Source organism: Esox lucius, chromosome 20 (assembly GCF_011004845.1).
Source record: "Esox lucius isolate fEsoLuc1 chromosome 20, fEsoLuc1.pri, whole genome shotgun sequence".
In the NCBI taxonomy this organism is placed as follows: domain Eukaryota; kingdom Metazoa; phylum Chordata; class Actinopteri; order Esociformes; family Esocidae; genus Esox; species Esox lucius.
The window spans coordinates 20,592,101-20,607,274 of NC_047588.1; the positions used below are offsets into that span (position 1 = coordinate 20,592,101).

Here is a 15,174-nt window from a genome sequence, read left to right on the forward strand (position 1 = left end):
ATGATTTTCTGATCCACACCCACACTATTTAGAACATATCTGTAACCAACAGATGCATATCTTTATTACTCCAGATGACATCCATCGATTAGGGCCTAATTCATTTCAATTAAATCATTTCCTCATATGGTATGTCTCTGAAATTGTTGCAGGTTGCTTTAACAGTTTGATTCAGTGTAATAGAACTGCCACAGTGAACAAACGTGGCAAGATCCAAGTTGTTTCTAGTGTCTTCCTGTCCCATCTAGTAGCAAGCTATAATACATTGGGTTGAATAATCAGTCCGGTGTGGTACATTTATCAATATTCTCTTTTGACCAGCAGCACTAAGCAGTTATTTAAAAAAATAAATTGTTGTTAATAGGTGTTAATCTCCATATTATCTAAAATAAAATACTTTTTATTTTTACTTCATATTATCATACAAATAAATACACATAAGTGCTCTGTTTAGTTTTAATGGTGTTATTTAGCAAAATCTGCATTATAAACAAAATGCCATCAGAGAGGGGTTTGCTTATATGTCAAGATGATACAAAATCCAAAATAAATTCAGGTATGACATTTATGAATTTATTCTGGACAAAATCTACTCATTTATTACAGCACACTTTTTAGTTAAATTATACTTTTTGCTCAAACTTTATCTCTTCAGAATAACTACAAATAGCCAGGCCTATATAGGCAACAATCCAAGAAAGGTTAAAAACCATACAAACACTGTTTACATACGTAGTGAAACAATCGTAGTAACCTCAACATGGGACCTATTCTATAGTCAATACATATTCTAGATATACAAAAACAGCCTACGTTTTAAAATATAGAGGCTATTGGTCTCATTACAGTCTACCGAAGGCCTACAGTATAAATAGGAAATAGCCTAGACCAAAAAAACGAAATGCGTTCTTTCATCCGAAAACAAAAATAGATAAATGTAATCATAATTGTATACGAGTAGATCGTAATCTACAGTATTTTTTAGACAAATGGATTCGGATCTTATCTCCATAATTGTGTCATCCTCTATCTCGGCCGTCTCTGTTCCATACCGTTGGGCAGAAATCCTGCAATGATAGGCACCGGCCATATGAGGGCAGCAACACTCCACACTATGATCACTAGAGTCATGAAACAGGCTACTAGAGTTGACTCGATAGGTTTACGGTTCAATCTCCAACTTTTGTCCCTGTTTAGTTCGTCAAGGCTAAAGTCAACACAGCAGAAATTGATGGGATCTCCCGTATTCTGTGCTTTCGATCTGCCGAATCGTCGATACCGTGACATGCCACATCCAACACACAGTTTAAACTCCTGCTGGCCGCCGGTGACTCCAAGGTGTTCGATGACAACAGGTGAGATGGCTCTGTTGATAGCAGCAGAAAAAAACGCCCTTCCATGATTATTTGCGGTATAGATAAAGAGATCGCAATGGAAACCTAAATTGCTGTCCCAACGAGCCACAAGCGAGGTGGGAAACAGTCTCTGCACGCTGACGTTGCACTGTGGCACTGACTGCAACAAAGTGTCGGATGAGGAGGTTTCACTCTCCTCTACGGATCGTTTCGAGTAGCGCACGTCCACTTCCAAGTTGGCCAGGAATCTGTTAGTGGAGTTGATGGGAGGTAGAAGGAGATCCTCGTCGCTCCAGCAGTGGCACCGGTGGAGTAGTCCGGCTACCGTGGTCAGCGCCAGCAGAAAAGTCGGGGAGATGCTCAGCATGGCATTGAGTGAGTCTCTCCTACTCGCATGATGTTCCGTTGGGATGCAAGGCAAGTGACGAGGCTTGTCTATCGTTCAAAAAAGATTGCAAATGTCGTCTCCAGCGCTTACACAAACATCCATTGTGTGCATCTTTCGTTGCCCAAGTGTACGGTTTGTAATGTCAGCTGCGCGTCTGACGAACCGTGCGCGCCACCCCTCACTTGATTTGGGTCCCAAAGTAATTGCCCTATGAGAATAAGACGTTGAAAGGACGATGAAAACATATATTTCTGTTTAAAAAGACACCGAAGATACGTTGCTGACTGGGTGTTTTCGTGCCAAATTGCTACTGCGTGATGAGGTAGCAGTGTGCTGCGAGGACCATACTGCGCTCTCTCACTCTCTCAGGGTTCTGAGGAAAGAAAGAAGGGATAGCCCTCTGGCCACATAGACAGCAACCTGCGCACATCTTTCCACAACGCGTGCGGCTCTAGGGAAATGGTTGGTTGCAGATGTGCACAAAAGCATTGCATTTATCGCGTCTTACTCTATCCCTGTGTAATCCTGGATGGATAACTTCTGGCAAAACGCATCAATCCTTCATTTTAAATTTGACCAACTCAGTTCCTTCAATAAGACACTGCCGAGGATTTGTGATACCAAAAGAGTTAATAATCCGATCATGCAAGCGGTGATTGACTATTCAGCACCATTACATCGGACAGCGAAGCGCAAATTCCACAGACTAGCACTACATGATAACCAACAGCGACCATTTCGAGCCGAGCCACTCCCCACTGATTTCTGCTCGAGGGTGACGTTTTCCTTGTACCTAGGATGAGTTTCCCCAGGATCAGCTGTCAACTTCACCTTATTACAGAAAGGTCTCGCTAGAAGAGGAAGGGTTAAAGGGGAAAACTACAGGTTAAATACACATGCAGACGAATTGACATTTTCCAAACAAGCAGAAATAACACCAAGATAAAGTTGGTTTGATATTCGATATTCGATATTGAACGGATATTCAAACCCTGACATCAGGTCCTGTGTTCCCGGACTCAGCCACACTCTAACCCTGTATATCGAACGACGTACACAGCGTTCTGCCAATGGTTAGGGACCGTCAATAAATTACATGCCTCAAAGTTCTTTATTCAATAGCATTTTAACCATGTAGCTTAGAAACCCCAAACAACTTTCAGAATGTTCGGAGAGCAAACCCACATGTTGCAAAGCCTTTATATTTTCCAAAATTTTTTTAGAAATATTTTTATGAACATTAGAACATTTAAAAGCTCAATAGCTTTTTTGTAAAATGACATAGAAACCTCAAACCACTTCCAAATTGTTCAGAGAGGACAGCCACATGTTGCACTGCCTTTGGAATTTACCCAAAAAGTTAGTTTTTCTGTCATTCAACAAAAAACATTCACAACATTTCACAACATTTACTGGAAAATCCAAATGCTGTGCAACATGTGGTTGTCCTCTCTAAACAATTTGAAAGTGGTTTGAGTTTTCTAAGTCATTAAATAAAAAAGCTCTAGACATTTTCCAATTTAAAATGATAATAAAAAACATTCAAAACATTCTTTTGGAATATCCAAAAGTTATGCAACATGTGGGTGTCCTCTCTGGAGATTTTGAAAGTAATTTGAGATTTCTAAGTCATTCAACAAAAAAGCTATAGACATTTTCTAATTTCAAAGGTTTATAACAAAAAATCTTTTTGGAAAATCCTAAGGCAGTGCAACACGTGGGTGTGCTCTCTGAACAATTTGAAAGTGTTTTGGGGTTTCTAAGCCACATGGATAAAGGTGGCTTATGCAACTTAACTCCACCTATGAGTTGCAGTGAGTTGTATATCAGTTCTATAACTCCATTAGGAGTTACTAACAGTATAATCATAGTTAGTAATGACAGTGTCGTTACTAACTATAAGCATACTGACCTGTTTGAAGCAGTGTCACTTCCTAACGTTGATGCTGGAACAATGAACACAGACTTTCATTTTAAATGGGGTTAAAGTTGATGGGCCCTTTCCATAACAACGGAACACAGATTGAACAAAGTAAACAGCTAAACCAATCAAACCGTCATCTGGGCTATCTATTGCATTAGATACTTTGCCATAATTCAGAGACTTGTTGGTGGCTATCTGTGAAAATGAAACCATAATTGTGCTAGCTAACGCTAGGTGGAACAATAATATGCACGCGTCAACCAGTTTGCACAATCCTAAATCTAGCTAAAAGGCAATATAATTGCTTCTTCTGAGCAATATTCGCTTATGTAGAATGTTTAGTCAAACAACCCTCAATGCATGTTTAATAAAAACAAGAAATGGAATCAAGGAGTGTCTGCTCTGCCACAACTTTGCTCGTTAGCTTATTGTCTCTGAAACGTATCTGCGCTCATACAAAAAGAATAAACAAGGAGTATTATTGTTTCTTCGTCATCATCAAGTACCTTATACATAGATGTCCTTGACTATCTAGCCATCTAGCTAATGCCATCTAGGCAATGTAACCTACTTGTCAAGTAGAAAGGTAGTCATCTCTGCATCACTGTTCACACAAACTTCAGCTCTCACCATCAAATGCAAAATGTACCGGTTTTATTTTGTCTTATGCTCACGTTCCTTCCATATATTTCAGTTTCTGGAGCGTTCATGGCTACATTAACCTGAACAAAGCTTGTCATTGGTCTTCACCTCACGAACCTTTAAGGAAGTACATGCCTACAAATGTCCCGGTCTTCTACATTTTACTTGCAACCATAGCACTGGGGATATTGTCAGTCCTGACATTCTGCCAGAGATTGTTTTTTAACGTTAACTGATGGTATGTAACGGTTATTATTGGATATTTTAAATGTTAAATGCTGCATAAGGCACCTTTAAAAAGCTATTGAATACATAACGTTGAGGCATGTGATTTATTGACGATCCCTAACCATAAGCAGCTCGCGTCGTTTGATACATCTGGTTATAGTGTGGCTGAGTCCGGGAAAACAAGACCTGGTGTGGAATATCCATTGAAAATCCAATATCGAATATCAAACCAACTTTACCTCGGTTGAAATTCCTGGGTCAAGCCATATCAATTCAGAGCAGGTGGAAAAGTAATGAAGTTAGATGCTCTCTTAATAATAATTGTTTTTGTCTTAATTTATTCTCAGCCTAATAAGAGTGCATTCTCAATATATAACCAAAAATGCCAAGCCATGTGAGTATGTGATTGACATCTTGGAGGTACTTTACTGGCTAATTCTACACTGACATGTAGCTTCATTGGCTACTAGACACATCAGTAAATATCCATCTCTATATGTTTAGTTAGGGCAGTTAGGACCTGTAGATAATAGAGGGCTAAATTTGCAACTGTCTCATTTAAATCAATTTTATTTAACCTTCGTAAGAGCATCTGTAAATCTTCAGACTGTTTCCCAAAGTGAAACATTTTGAGTGAAAATATTGAGAGAAAAAATGGGAAAAAAATATATCCCTAGAGGTAGAACAAAACACAATGTTTTTCCACATCTCTAATATCCATTGGCGGATCTAGGACGTTGCAGCTCCCGGCTTCACACGTGGAGCTGCACGTGTTTGTGCACTGTGTGTACAAAAGTTGCACATCAGAGATGTAGCCTAGAGTTAATTGATAATATTGAAATGCTATTGCAATGAATTGTATTTCTGCAAAGACATTGACCAGGTCAGTTAATGCAGTAGCCAAATTTGACTTGACTTAATTATTGCAACAGGCTAACTACATTTTGTTTTATTGCAATGATGGGTCAATTGCGAACAAACGGCTCCATTTTAACTATTTTGGTGAACATTGGGAGCAAAATCACAATGGTGAAATGAGGCGTTCATTTGACTCCTTCATTTCCTTAATTTCATTGCTCAAACAATGATAATTTGCAGATAAATGACAAAATGTAGCAAAATAGATGGCATATACAAACGTTCCAGAAACAATAAATAGTGTTTGCCGTTATGGTATTGGGAATTCACAGCTAAGATGGTATTTGTGGAGGCAGAGGTGGATTATTTAATTATCTTGTGTCACTGTTTCAGAGTTGTAGCTAGCTTCTTCATATTATGCTGTTATTGTATTCCAGGAAGTATTTGAATGCTGTGACATTTTGGGTCATGTTATTATTTTTATGTTAGCATTTTCCGGTTAATGAAAGCATATTATCCGATTTTAAGTTAGGTAAACATTTAGATTTAGGGCCTGAGGAGCTACGTGAGATTTAGGTACTCCATTTAAGCCTACTTATTTTCAGAATCAAAAGCGGATGGTCCAGACATTTCAGAATACTGTCAATGCATATTTGATGATATAATGATAATAATGGCCAAAAAAATTCTACAAAATATTAAGCTACTTATTGTATTTTCAAGCCCCAGTGTAATTTACGTGAAAAAGTAATTAGATCTTGTTCAAATTCTGGTCATCAGTATGACTGCAGCAATGTTAGTGACCATGGCAACAGTGACTGAGTGACAGATGCCCAGTACAGAAAACAACTTCAGTAGTGTACTGGTGAAAATATAGACCATCAAATCGATAAAATAACAACTATGACAAGTGCTATTTATGATGAATGTAAGCTATAATTTTTGGTAACTGACTAATAGACAACTTTGATCTCAATAAGTGCTGTATGGTCCAGCACTTAAAATGCTTGACGTTTCAAATATCCTCTGTTCTTGCTATTGTAATCAACTGTAAATAAAATCAAATATGGCTACTGTTACACCATTGGATGGAGATCCAATTACATGTTTTTCAATATTTTTTCCAGGATTGTGTACAAATGCAAGCTGTACTGGGCAAGTAGGTTAATTCGGTTTACTACTGAAATATATCAGTTATGCTGTAAACTGAGTCAGAAGTTATTCAAGTCTCTGATTTTAGTCATTTTATTTAGTTCATAATGGCCAATTGTTTGTTATTATGACTATAATAACAAATATTAGAGTAGAAGTGGTGTTGTAGGGTAGATCCTCATAAGGAATATCCCCAAAAAGAGTGATGTGTTGGGTCAAATCTCAGATAAAGACAACTTCATGGTATCAAAAAAAAAAGATCCTCAAGAAACTTTGGATGTATTGTTAAAAAAATAAGTTCAAAGACCAAAACGCTTTTTAACCAAAATGTCCACATCATATGGTCATAGGGTACACTGTAGCAGTGTTTTTTAAAATCTGGGTTCCACAGGTGGGTCACAACAGATTTACATTGCTTCAGCCACAGGACAGGCTACACCGGGAGACAAAGCTAGGTATTGCACCCCCTGATATGATTTGTCCCATAAATTGGTTTTGTGGGACAAAGTTTGTATTCCCAAAAATTGCTCTCCTTTTAACGTTGTTCCCATGTTATTGTGCACAGTGCATTTGGGTGGATATGTCTGCGAATGAAATTACTCGGCTGCATAATTATTCTACTTGACTACGCTGACTACTAACTACATGGTTTTGGGGCCACTAAGCCCAACATTTTGTGTTTTGGATAGCCATGCTATGTTTGGGACACATGCCCAGATAGTTAATACTGCTTTTTGGTTGATAATATGTTACCAACAACAGTCACTGGACGATCACAGGCCAGATGTCATCAGCCCACCAGCACCATCCCTACAAACTATGCACCCACCATCTCAGCCCCTAACCTAAACATCCATAACCAACAACCATGTGGACCAGACCTGTGCAAGATACTCAAGATAATGGCAGAATGTGTGCCAGACTTGGGCTGGGGACCTAGGCGTATATTCCATCCATCCATCTTCTTCCGCTTCATCCGGGACTGGGTCGCGGGGGCAGCAGTCTAAGCAGAGATTTCCCTCTCCCTAGACACTTTCTCCAGCTCTTCCGGGGGGACACCGAGGCGTTTCCAGGCCACCCGGGAGACATAGTCCCTCCAGCATGTCCTAGGTTTTCCCCGGGGTCTCCTCCCGGTGAGACAGGACCGGAACACCTTCTCAGGAAGGCGTTCCGGAGGCATCCGAAACAGATGCCCAAGCCACCTCAGCTGACCCCACTCGATGTGGAGGAGCAGCGGCTCTACTCTGAGCTCCTCCCAGGTGACCGAGCTTCTCACCCTATCTCTAAGGGATCGCCCAGCTCATTTCGGCCGCCTGTATCCGGAATCTTGTCCTTTCGGTCATGACCCAAAGCTCATGACCATAGGTGAGAGTAGGAACGTAGATTGACCGGTAAATCGAGAGCTTCACATTGCGGCTCAGCTCTTTCTTCACCACGACAGACCAATACATCGACCGCATTACGGCAGAAGCTGCACCGATCCGTCTGTCAATCTCCCGTTCCATTCTTCCCTCACTCGTGAACAAGACCCCTAGATACTTAAACTCCTCCACTTGAGGCAGGCACTCTCCACCAACCTGAAGTGGGCAAGCCACCTTTTACCGACTGAGGACCATGGCCTCGGATTTGGAGGTACTGATTCTCATCCCCACCGCTTCACACTCGGCTGCAAACCGTCTCAGTACATGCTGAAGGTCCTGGCTTGAAGGGGCCAACACGACAACATCATCCGCAAAAAGCAGAGACGAAATCGTGTGGTCCCCAAACCTGACACCCTCCGGCCCCTGGCTGCGCCAATAAATTCTGTCCATAAAAATTACGAACAGAACCGGCGACAAAGGGCAGCCCTGCCGGAGTCCAACATGCACTGGGAACAAGTCTGACTTACTGCCGGCAATGCGGACCAAGCTCCTGCTTCGGTCGTACAGGGACCTGACAGCCCTTAGCAAAGGACCCAGGACCCCATATTCCCGAAGCACCCTCCACAGGATGCCGCAAGGGACACAGTCGAATGCCTTCTCCAAATCCACAAAACACATATGGACTGGTTGGGCAAACTCCTGTGAACCCTCCAGCACCCCGTAGTGGGTATAGAGCTGGTCCAGTGTTCCACGGCCCGGACGAAAACCACACTGTTCCTCCTGAATCCGAGGTTCTACTATCGGCCGTATTCTCCTCTCCAGTACCCTGGCATAGACTTTCCCGGGGAGGCTGAGAAGTGTGATCCACCTGTAGTTGGAACACACCCTCCGGTCCCCCTTCTTAAAAAGAGGGACCATCACCCCGGTCTGCCATCCCAGAGGCACTGTCCCCGACTGCCACGCGATGTTGCACAGGCGTGTCAACCAAAACAGGCCCACAACATCCAGAGACTTGAGGTACTCAGGGCGGATCTCATCCACCCCTGGTGCCTTGCCACCGAGGAGTTTCTTGACTACCTCTGTGACTTCAGCCCGGGTGATGGACGAGTCCACCTCTGAGCCCTCATCCTCTGCTTCCTCAATGGAAGACGTGACGGCGGGATTGAGGAGATCCTCAAAGTACTCCTTCCACCGTCCGACGACATCCCCAGTTGAGGTCAACAGCTGCCCACCTCTACTGTAAACAGCGTTGGTAGGGCACTATTTCCCTCTCCTGATGCGCCGGACGGTTTGCCAGAATATCTTCGAGGCCAGCTGATAGTCCTTCTCCATGGCCTCACCGAACTCCTCCCAGGCCCGTGTTTTTGCCTCCACAACCACCCGGGCTGCAGTCCGCTTGGACTGCCAGTACCCGTCAAGCTGAAGAAGGAGTCCTATCAGGCCTGGTTGGCTTGTGGGACTCCTGAGGCAGCTGACGGGTACTGGCAAGCCAACCAGGCCTGATAGGACTCCTTCTTCAGCTTGACGGCATCCCTAACTTCCAGTGTCCACCACCGGGTTCAGGGATTGCCGCCTCGACAGGCACCGGAGACCTTACGGCCACAGCTCCGAGCGGCCGCTTCGACAATGGCGGAGGAGAACATGGTCCACTCGGACTCAATATCTCCAGCCTCCCTTGGGATCTAGTCAAAGCTCTGCTGGAGGTGGGAGTTAAAGATCTCGCTGACAGGAGACTCGGCCAGACGTTCCCAGCAGACCCTTACAGTACGCTTGGGTCTGCCGAGTCTGTCCAGCTTCCTCCCCCGCCATCGGATCCAACTCACCATCAGGTGGTGATCAGTTGACAGCTCCGCCCCTCTCTTCACCCGAGTGTCCAAGACATACGGCCTCAGGTCAGATTAAACGACAACAAAGTCGATCATCGACCTACGGCCTAGGGTGTCCTGGTGCAACGTGCACTGATGGACACCCTTATGCTTGAACATGGTGTTTGTTATAGACAAACTGTGACTAGCACAGAAGTCCAATAACTGAACACCACCCGGGTTCAGATCAGGGGGGCCGTTCCTCCCAATCACGCCCCTCCAGGTGTCATTGTCGTCTATCCTCTCTCAAGGAGTGTGGTTCCAGATCCCAAGCCGTGCGTAGAGGTGATCCCGACTATCTCTAGTCCGAACCTTTCAACCTCATGCACGATCTCAGGCTCCTTCCTTGCCAGCGAGGTGACGTTCCACGTCCCTAGAGCTAGTTTCTGTGTCCAGGGATCGGGTTGTCGAGGCCCCCGCCATTCGGCCAGCAAAACACAAAGCATGCGGGCCACATCCATCTTTTAAAAAGATAGATGAAAAAATGTAAACCCTTTTGGTAGCAGTGATGGATTCCCTGAGCTGTATGAGGTTGTAAGTATTACATCAATGAGGCATATGAATTGAGTAGAGATTTATAAAATGTCAAAATCCATTAAAATCCATTTCTATTCCAATTTTAACCATTGTAATAATCTGACGTTCCTTCAAACAGATTTACTATGCTCAAATCTTTATTCACAGCTTACCCACTGTTATGAAGCTAGTTCACTCACAGACACACCCACATGTATGCTACAGGTGAAGCTTCTCTAACCACTACGCTATTTAACAATGGGCAGTCAGTTGCTTGCTCACTCGCTCACTAACTCACTCAGTAAGAGACATTCGCCCTTCTAGGCCGGCTTCAATTACACGGTCCGGCAAAAATAAAATATATTTTGCCATAACCAATGCTACTGGGCCATTCTGTACACTTTTTTTCACAGATCTGATAAAATTACAGTCACACAAATTGCTTTGCCACAAAGATTAATTTAAAATGTTTTGTGTAAATCCCATGGCTGACATAAAGCCTGGCTGAATGAGAAAGAAAAAAATGGCCCTGATAACTTGACTTGTCAACATATTGCATCTCACATAACACATATGACATCATTCATGGCAGTGTCAAATACACTAAAGCTAAAGACATATGGGGCATTTCTAATCCTAAGCTTTCATGTTTAAGCCAGAAAAGTGTTATCACCGTAAGAGCCTTTTTCAGAAGACACAAGCCCGGCGTTACATGGTGAACCATCACAAAGTTATCAACTTAACAGGGAAAAAGGCAAAACAATAATGCCACATTCTCTCTTTCATGTTTGAATGAGAAAATAAATGATACTTGTATGAATTATATTACCCTTTGAGCTCCTTAGTATAAATGGTTTAATTTGCTGAGAAGGACTGCCTCCAGCCTTTTGATGTGAGCACCAGCTGAAGAAAAAAAAAAGAAAAGAAGTAGCCTCTGGCCTCAATTTGCACCAGAAAGCACCTCTATTTCTCCCTTGTTGTTAATCAAGGCGTGTTCTATTCCAGAAATGTTATGAAAAAATGACCACACATTCTACATGCTCCTCGATATGCAAACACACTGCTTAACAAACTTTTCGACACACACAAACACAGTGACACAAACAAACTAAAATAAAAGATACTGCCACAAATATCAAATATCATATACACGCCAGACAATGTGCCTGGTGAATGGAGCGGAAATGTAAATGACTTTTTTGTTAATTAATTATGCTATAAAAATGTAAATTGCTCAGCACCAAAAATGCTAATGGGACGGAGATAAAAGTCTCTCATGTCAAAGCAGAATGTATAAAAGATTCATTTTCTCCAAATGTGTGTCTTTTTACAGAAACCTTGCTAAAAGACCTTTTCATGGCTTGGTCTGTCTCTCATCCATTCTCTGTGTGTAAGGGGCAGACAGGCACTATAACTTGGTGCCACAGGTTCACACAGACATCCTGCCTTATTCGATATTAGCTATACAATGTATTTGTGCACATCTTCCATGATCTTACACTTGTGGTCCTTCTGAGTCCCATGATTGTTTTCACTTTGAATTTGATTTTAATTCCACCAAGTCTTTTGGCCCGTCACCAGTGTGACTCAGAAGGACAACATAACCAGCTGAGATTTACATATTGAGATGAGGGATGATTTAGAAGTGGAGTGATTTAGTGATTATTTAGTGATTATTAAAGAGAGAATACACTGTAAAACACTATGTGGGGTGTTTTCGCAGTCTCCTATATAATAATTAAGCATTTTAAACAAAACTATTCAACACAAACGTATTTTCTAAGTTGACATCATTGGTGGATTAAGCCTGCTCATTTAAATATTAAAAAATATGAATGGTCATGTTTTGTAGCAGTTTTCTTTTTTGTATTTTCTTTTATGTGTCACTTATTGTTCAATCACAATAATGGCAGGTAAATAGAAGTCTGTTTGAAAGTATGTGAAGCCCTTGCGCAATTATAGTTTTCTTCAGTATTCACCATGAATTCTTCTGATCAATATTTGAATGGACAAAAGATTAGCTTATCTAAGTGACCCCAAATGTTTGTATGGCAGTGTATATTGAGTGGTGGAGAGGTGGACAGGGCCCACAAACTCAATTGCCCCAATGTACACCTTCAAAAATAAATCTGATCTTGCTGTTAACATACTTGCTCAGAAACAACTACAAGAAATGATACAATTACATTGCTGTGCGGAAGATAAGTACACCTCTTATTTCTTTTTTTCTTTAACAAAAAAACATTGTGATTTAACACAAAAAGTTAAATGACAATGTAAAGAGAATGTTACTGTTTAATGGCCTTCCAGTGTTTATGGTAGTTTGCTCCCGAAAAAATACAGGTTATGATTGTGGTTTCATTTTCACGACGATCTTTGGACTGGAACAATGACAGTATAACCATGTTATGGCTATACAACAATGACAGTATAACGGTTATGGCTGTACAATAAATTAAAATAAAATTACTGTCAAATCCATTTATTTTGTGTTTGTGGACTAATGACTTAAGACAGGATTTCATTCACTGAAGAAGATGGCTCAGCTTCGGCAGGAACTCTTAACAGTATCATGAAACTTTTTTGCTCCTCACTGAAACAAGTAAGGGGTTTTAAGAAACAAGACACAACCCCAAACATACAAATACATAGAATTATTCAATTCCTCTTGCAGCACATGCAGTCATGATCCATGGATAATAACTGCATTAAATGTATTTTAGATCCAGCCCCCACACCCTTCATCACATCTTTACCCCTAGCCTCAGAGGAGCGCTCTCCAATGCCATGTCGTCGTTAGCTATATGGTTCTGTGCATCTGTGTGTGAAATGTAATCGCCTTCAAAACAGAGCGAGAAGGACTGATTACTATTGGTTTTTTATCATGCTTGAGTCTGAGAGGCAGCAGAGAGGGATAGATGTAGGATGGGGTGTGGGTGGATGGGGGACTTGGCGGCTTGGAGACGACTTTAGTTTGAAAACCTGCAGCAGTGAAATAATGTCTGAAATTCAATTCAAAGAAAGAGAACTGATTAAAGCTGGCAGTCATTAGCTCTTTAAAGAGTAATTGTGGTTGAATTAATTGTTGTTTTGTTTCCCTGCATTGGTCATGATCTATATCTTGATTGCAGACATACAAATTCAGAATCATAAGAAAAAAACATTCTAAGCTCGCAGTTTACGCAGATGAAAGAAGTCCTTAATAAAGGCACAGTTACCTTGCCACAGGTTCAACCCCTGTGAACCATTAAAGTTGCTATAACATAAAAGCCCCACTGTTGAAAAATCATTGGTCTGTGAATCTGAAGGAAAAATAAATCCAAATAGCACTCTATACAAGTTCGAGATTAATTAACACACATGCATAGATTAGGAAAATGGTACAAAAAACTGTTTGGATATTCCAGTGAGCAAAGTTGGATCAATAATCAGGAAATGGAAGCTGCATCAGTTTACTAATTCTGATTTAAAAAGTGCTAAAATAACAAAAAAAATAACAAAGAAAATCTCAGTGGACCCTTTGTAATTCAGTAACATTTGGGAATTTGTGAGTAATTTTGCAAGGCATTATATATCCGGAGTCCAGGAAGAGCCCACAATACTCCCTCATACTGTGTTGAGATCTTTCTTTTCATTAGCTAAGGGACTGTATTGGACCACAACATTAAATAGAGATTTACTTTAGGATTAGCGAACCTCAGGCGAACCAATCCTATTCTCAATATTTCAAATATAATCTCTTGTCTATCTTAAGAACTGAAATAAATCCAGATGTTGTCCTAATCATCCTATAGGCCTGTTTTTTTACGCCTACAAAATGATCCAGTGATAGAGAAATACACAATTCTGATTTTAACAAGAGCCCTCGGGTCAGTTTTGTCATTCATGAAATTATCAAGGACATAAACTTACTTATGGGTGCTTCATTCATTCATTAACTAGTGATCAGTTAATGAAGGGAGCTATCCCTAAATTAACTGTCTCTTAAAATGTCTGTTATCAATAGCTACATTTTATTTTATTAATATTATTTACTGTCCTTTTTTCCCTTTTTATTCAATCTACCTGTATAAGGCACGCCCATATGCTAACTGTTGTGCTCTCGAGAAATGAAGAGAGACCATGGCACCCCAGGTTTAGTTTTGCACATTGACAAAAGAAATCTGCATATTACAGAGCCTGTAGTTCCTGTCATGTTCTTCTGCCACTTGCTATCCCTGCTACTCAACTACAGCCCACCACCACCTACTGCTCTCGATCTCTTACTTATTTCTCCCTATTCCTGTACATAGTCCTTCCCTTTCTCTGCAAGTCAATCAGGTCAAAGGTGCCTGTTCAGAGGATCAGTTCCTCTGAGTATATGACAGCTCATCTCTGCTAAATCTAATGTCTTGCATGCATATGGAGATGGATTCAAAAGAAGTCAACATAAAAATGTTTGTGCTACAGCAAGACTTAACTGAAGGCTTTCTAGTGTTCATATCACAAAGTGACTTTGCACTCTGAAGTTTGAGTACAGCTTTTGTGGTAGCTGTCCACAAATCTAAATCCTGAACAAAAACAATCTGGTGTAGAGATAAAAGGGTTGCTACGGTAACGAGCAGAGCTGTCCAACTCTGAACATCTCAGGTCTGGCGCAGCAATGAATAAAATAAACCAAATGCTTAAGTTGGTGGTTTGATAGGTAAGGTAATACAGTCCTACTGATTGGAAGTCAGAAGCTGGTGTTGACTTTACATTATATCAGGGACTGGTGTTGCCGAGGTTACTATGTTTCAGTAGGTGTTGTTGTTATGGCTGATATGCATGGGTGTTACTCTAGTAATAATTACTATTATCATTCCTTGTTTTTGTTTCATGTTCAGGTAACATGTTGATGTTTATC

General features: G+C 41.2%; 2 protein-coding genes across 2 annotated transcripts in view; one reads left to right on the top strand and one right to left on the bottom strand.

The window, feature by feature from the left end:
• Window positions 1-557: 557 nt before the first annotated feature.
• On the bottom strand, window positions 558-2,790 carry LOC105019188 (transmembrane protein 158). Its single transcript, XM_020040809.3, has one exon. It carries the CDS (start codon window positions 1,720-1,722, stop codon window positions 1,027-1,029), a length of 696 nt encoding a protein of 231 aa, XP_019896368.2. The 5' UTR covers window positions 1,723-2,790; the 3' UTR covers window positions 558-1,026.
• lars2 (leucyl-tRNA synthetase 2, mitochondrial) overlaps window positions 1,256-15,174 on the top strand; it is an 89,877-nt gene continuing 75,958 nt past the window's right edge. Inside the window, exon 1 of the mRNA XM_034288843.1 lies at window positions 1,256-1,355. The gene's annotated coding sequence lies outside the window, so the exon portion shown is untranslated. The remainder of the gene's footprint in view (window positions 1,356-15,174) is intronic.